The sequence below is a fragment of the Microtus ochrogaster genome, unplaced genomic scaffold (genome assembly GCF_000317375.1).
Source record: "Microtus ochrogaster isolate Prairie Vole_2 unplaced genomic scaffold, MicOch1.0 UNK61, whole genome shotgun sequence".
NCBI classification, from domain to species: domain Eukaryota; kingdom Metazoa; phylum Chordata; class Mammalia; order Rodentia; family Cricetidae; genus Microtus; species Microtus ochrogaster.
The window spans coordinates 2046197-2052167 of NW_004949159.1; the positions used below are offsets into that span (position 1 = coordinate 2046197).

Here is a 5971-nt window from a genome sequence, read left to right on the forward strand (position 1 = left end):
CGTCTGTGGAGGCAAAGAAAATTAAAAGTGAGATGCCCTGCAGTCATGTTGGCAAGTCTGAGAATCAGAAGAGCCTGTACAGATGGCATGAGACTGAAAACTTGGGATGTTGACATGGGTAGAGGTCACAGTGACACTCAGAGACTGTGCCAGTGCTTGTAGGCCACGGAAGAACACTGAATCTTCCTTTGTGTCTTGAAAAGCCTCCCTTTGTTTTCTACGGAACAGACCATTGTCTTAAATTAATTAAACTAAATGAGGAAACTTGATCTTTCGTTTTTACCCACAGTCCTCTAGACTGACACCAGCCAAGGAAAACAAGCATCTAGAAATCTGGTCATCACACAGTACTTAAGTTTCATTTCCCTGAAATTTCTTCCTCTTCTCTTCTACCACTTTTAATACACACAGTAAAAGTATAATTTATGGGGTGCACTGTGATATTTGAAAATACCTATATGATGTGTAGTTATCAAACCAAAAACAACTGTTGTATCTACCACATTGGACATTTATCATTCCTTTGTGTTGGGACCATCCAAAATCCTCTATACTAGATATTTTGAAATACATAATTAATCATTGTCAATTACAATTAATCACCCTGCTGTGCCACAGAATAAAACTGCACCTTTCACCTTTTCAAATGATAAACACTTTCTTGTCTCTTCTCTTCCACACTAACCCCAAGGGAAGTCCCAAGAGAAGCTGCAGGTTAGCAAGGCGACTTGGTCTTAGACTCTCGTCCACAGATCTGAGAATGACACTTTGTACCCCATGGATGACAGGAACGGGAAGGACAATGGATGGAGCAGTTAGTCAGAGCCAGTCTCCAGCCATCTATCCTGGCTTCAGCCCTTGCTCACTGAGTGACAGAAAATTAGTCAAGCTGGGCACAGCTCTGCCTCTTTGCTTCTAGGATGCTGATAATAGACACAGCTCTTAGCTTTCTATGAGGGTTTTCCTTAGCTAGAAAAATATGGCACGGTGCATTCTCATAGTAAGTACACAATAAATAAATAGATAAATAAACAAATATTTTCTTAAAATTAATATATAATATTAGTTTTTAAATAATAGTGATATAGCATCCAGATTCCAGAGCTATAGAAGTGATTTTTGATTTTTTTACAGCTTGTGATTATTGGTAGATTATAAGAACTTTCTAATGCCTACCTGAGTGTTTGATTTACCGATATTAAAAAACTGTAAGTGAATAACCAAGACTGGCCCTATACACCTTTTAGTTATGAGAGGCATCACAGAACACCCCGCCCCTGAAGGCACACAGAGATGAAGCAGTTTGGCCACAATTACACGACTTATTTACTTTGAGGTTGATACTGTAAAGAGCTATGGCCCAGTAGAGGCGGATAGACAGACAGACAGATGGATAGAATCAGACATGAAGGAAAGGTGTTTGGGAACACTTTTCAATATGTGTGAACTGATTCTGTTATCTCTAAAATGAAAAAGGAAGAGAAACCCACAATATGCCATGTTTATACCTTGCTTGGGCAGCTCAGACAATTAGTCTTCAAAACAATGAGAAACTTTTATACAGTCAGTCACCATTGACCAAACTGATCCGAGAAACAATAGGACAATATCCTGAACTGGTTCCACCCTTGGACGATGGTTTTTCTACCCCCATCATAGTCACCTAACTTAATTGAAAGCCAAAAGATAAATCCAGAGATATGAAGCCCTCACAAACATGCTGTCTCTTGCTTTCTTCCATCAGAGCCACAGTAATCTGTCCGCAGGTCTCCCCCCATCCCCACCCCCACATCCCACCCATCCCCATCCTCCCAGCACCCCAGTCTGCACTCAGCCTGGGAACTAACAAGGATTCTGCTGCAAGAGTGAACAGAGGGAGGAAAATATGCTCAGGAGAATATCCTTGTTTTATCCGTAGTAGAATCTCAGGAGAAAATATACAACCCTTGCCCCCCCCCAATACATACCATGAATACAAACTCATAACCATGTGCCAACCCATAACTCCCCAAATCAGGATTTTGTGTTTTCTCTTTAAAAAAAAAATGCTTTGCATATCCTAGCCAAACCACATAAGCCCTCAGTTCTGTTTATCTGAGAAGGGTACAGTTGAGAGTTAGGAGATCAGGATGAAGCCACACTGGCCTGTGGATTCTTAGCACCCACAATGACACTTCCAACTCGCGTTATTATTTCTGAGTGTTCCTTCCTAGGCAACTCCTGAAACTATAGAACCACGCCTCTCATCCCTGACTCACAACACGCCAGCATGCTTTCAGTCAACATTGTAACCTCTGGAGGCAAAACACACACACACACACACACACACACACACACACACACACACACACACACACACACACCAGGGACCAACCTTCAGTTCACTGGGCTGTTCTTGGAATCTAAAGCATACAAGAGTCTAAGCACGCAGAGCTGTCAGCAAAGCAGAAGGGCGCGAGCACTCGTGTTCTGCTTGGACCCGATCCTAGCCAGGTAAGCTGGCAGAGGAGATGGCCCCAGCTTATGAAAGCAGCTGATTCAGAGCGGACTCTGACGGCCTTTGATGGAGATGCTGCCAAATCCAGCCTCTGCACTAGAAGGGGACCCAGCATGAGTGTAAAGCAGAGGCACGGTAGAAAGCGGCACCGGCAAGTGCGGCAGAGCTTTTGGAAGACTTCACAGGAGCCCGCTGGAGCTGCCCAATGTCAACCTCGATGTTTTAATCGTTTTATTTTACCATTTACTTTAAAAAGAATGTTTTGTATCATCGCACTTTCTCCTAAATGATTTGAGACCCAGTTTACCGGGGTGTAGGACAATGACTAATCTGGCTCCTTTGTCTATGGGGGTGAGCTGGATTTGTTCCTCCCCAAAGTTTATTATGGGATAATAAACCAGAGAGAGGTGGGATGTGTGTCTTGTGGGTTCAAGGACTCCAGATGATCCAATGGCTCCTGGTAGAAGGAGCTGGTCATGGTGGTTAAAGGGTGGCAAACCTAAATTGGAATTATTTAAAGTTTGTGAGCCCGGAATCTGGTTTTATTTTTATGACTTTTCCACTCTTTAATTTTACTCCAATCCAAACCTTGAAGGGAGAAAATACTGCTTTCACTCTCTGTTTTTATTTTATTTATTTATGTGCTGTTTATATTTTTAACGAAATCTCCTACAGCCCTTATTTGTGTCACGAGGTAGTCTGGGAGCAAACGTGAAGAGTTTTCCTCTGAGGTCTAAGAAAATTAAAGTAGCTTTCTTAGACCGTGTTATGCCATGTATAGGAAGGGAAGACAGGTGACTTCACATGCCATAAGATTGTTTATTTGGCTTTTAGATTTACTAGCTGAAGAGATACACTTTAGTCAGGCTTGGTGGCATGCCTTTAGTCCAGTATTCGGGAAGCAGAGGCTAGCAGATCTCTGAGCTCAAGGCCATCCTGGTCTACAAAAGAAGTTCTGGGACAGCCAGGGCTACATAGAAGAACCCCGTCTCAAAAAGACAAAAGCAGTGGGTGTGTGGGTGGGGGACCCGAGACTGATAGTTGTGTTTTGAACTAGCTATTCCTGATCCACCCTGCTTCACATCCAAATTAGCTCTGGTAAGAGCTGTGTCCTGTGGAGCTAACGGATTTAGAAACCCAACCAGGGGGTTACACATATACTTCTCCGAACAGGGAAAGTCCAAAGTCCAGAAGCTGAAGCCTGGCAGAGCTGGGCGGTTCCTTACAATAAATGCAGACCTGCTGACCGCGGGCTACCCTGAATCTTTGTACCATCCCAAGACTCACTTTTTTTAAAATTAACACCATTGGTTATATAATATCAATATACTTGATATCATCTCTGATATTATATGAATGCCTAATTTTCCGGGCAATTTTTGGTAAAACTTTTTAATTCGCTTAGTTTGATTGCCAAGATTAAACAAAAATGCAACCACTCAGGGAGTCACCTGTCCCTGATCTTTTGCTGTTACACCAGACACGATGCATGCGCATACAAAAAGACGCCTTGTCCTTCCTTCCTCCTTTCTCCATTTTCTTCCTTATAATAGATGACTCTCTTTTCATCTAAAGACATGCAGCTTTTAAGACTCCCAATTAGAATGTGAGCACAAATTCACTGCTGTTTTAATCCAAAGTGTGTGCAAACAGCTGACCAGCAGCTGTCTCCGTGGCCCCGATAAATCCCTAGTCCCAAACACGGAGCCTGAGAAGCAGCTGTGAAGAAGGAAATGTAAATGTGTCTTTAGGGCTTCTCATTCCTTCCTTCCAGGCCATGCCTTCCCCCAAGCCCGTGTTCTCATTCATTGTCCATCGCTGCTAACACCACCCTAGAGTGGGAAAGCCTCAAACAGCCCTGGTACCTGCGCCTGCGCAGTCACACCTGTCACATGTGTGTGCGTGCGTGTGTGTGAGTGCTTGCATGCATCTGTGTGTGTGTGTGTGCGTGTGTGCGTGCGTGCGTGCGTGTGTGTGTGTGTGTGTGTGTGTGTGTGTGTGAGATGTAGAGGGCAGAAGTTGGTGGCAGGTGTCTTCTTCAGTTGCTTACCACCTCTTATTTTTTGAGATAGAGTCCCTCACTGAATCTGGAGCCTTGCCTATTTGGCTAGACTAGCTGACCAAGCATGCAAGGGGGATGATCCTGTCTCTACCACCGCAGCATTTGGATTTCATGTGCTCTCCTTCTCACCCAACATTTTCGTGGGTTCTTGCAGGGCTCTGTGTGTTTGTTCAGCAAGCACATTAGCAGCTGAAGCAAGTCATCAGACCCTGCTTTAACCTACATTCTTAGCCAAAGGTTCCCTGACTTTGTGTCTTCCTCACCTAGAAACCCTCTTCTCCCCTGAGACTGGCCAGTAAATAAAACAGAAACGACGAATTACCCCGCTTATAATGTCAATCATCTCACCACTTTGGCAAATGCGTGAGAAACAATTTGAAGGAGGAGGGGTTTAGTTTAGCCCACTGATGCAAAGGGTTTAGTCCACAGTCTACTGAATATGATACTGTGGGCCTGTGGGAAGACAGAACATCATGGTGGCAAGAGAAGAGGCTACTTGGCTCATAAGCCGGACACGGAGAGGGACTAGCAAGAAGATAACCCTCTGCAATGTCACACCCCAGTGACCTGCTTCCTCCAACCAGCCCTACCTTCTCTTTCCTACTATTCCCAATAATGCCATCAACTCATGACTCCATCAATGAATAAGCCATTGATTGGGTCACTAAGGAGTTATTGGATCCATCAGCTGGGAACCCACATCGTATACACCCAATAAACCGATGTTTTATTTTAGTACATATAGGCTCCTGACAATATTCAGACACTAGTTAATACTGTCTGTAGATGTGATGCTTCATAGAAGGGGTACAGCTGAAATGTTACATTTTTATGTCATGAGATATTTGTGTCTTGGCTTTTCTGGATCTGGCTGTCGGACACCTCACTTTGACTAAAGCTATGGCATAATTTGGGGGAATGATTAATCCTTTTTTACCCTCCATTTCAGAATCGCTCATGAATGGACTCAGGAGTGGAAAGAATGCCCTGACTATGTCACTGCTGGAGAAAACAGCTGTTACTTCAACTCATCGTACACCTCCATTTGGATACCCTACTGCATCAAGCTAACTACACATGGCGATTTGTTGGACCAAAAGTGTTTCACTGTTGATGAAATAGGTAAGCCACAGGTTTGTTTCACTTGACATGACTTTAGAATAAATATAAAGGAAACCCCAACTTCCAAGTACAATCAAGTAGGGAGACTTTGTGTTTTTAGGTATATGGAGTCTGTCTCATGGAAGTCTACAAGGACAGAGGAAAATTAACTGACTCTGCCTTAAGGAAGTCTGGTAGACGAGCTAGAGAGATACTCAGTGGCTAAGACCACTGGCTACTCTCCAGAGGACTCTGATTTGTTTCCCATCATCCATGTAGCAGCGAACAGCCATCCTGAGTCTAGGGCAGAG

General features: G+C 43.7%; 1 protein-coding gene across 1 annotated transcript in view; it reads left to right on the forward strand.

Moving 5' to 3' along the window:
* The window catches only part of Ghr (growth hormone receptor), a 258732-nt gene that overhangs the window by 231689 nt on the left and 21072 nt on the right, over positions 1-5971 (forward strand). Inside the window, exon 7 of the mRNA XM_005369809.2 lies at positions 5509-5681. Coding sequence (XP_005369866.1) covers positions 5509-5681 — 173 coding nt within the window. The remainder of the gene's footprint in view (positions 1-5508; positions 5682-5971) is intronic.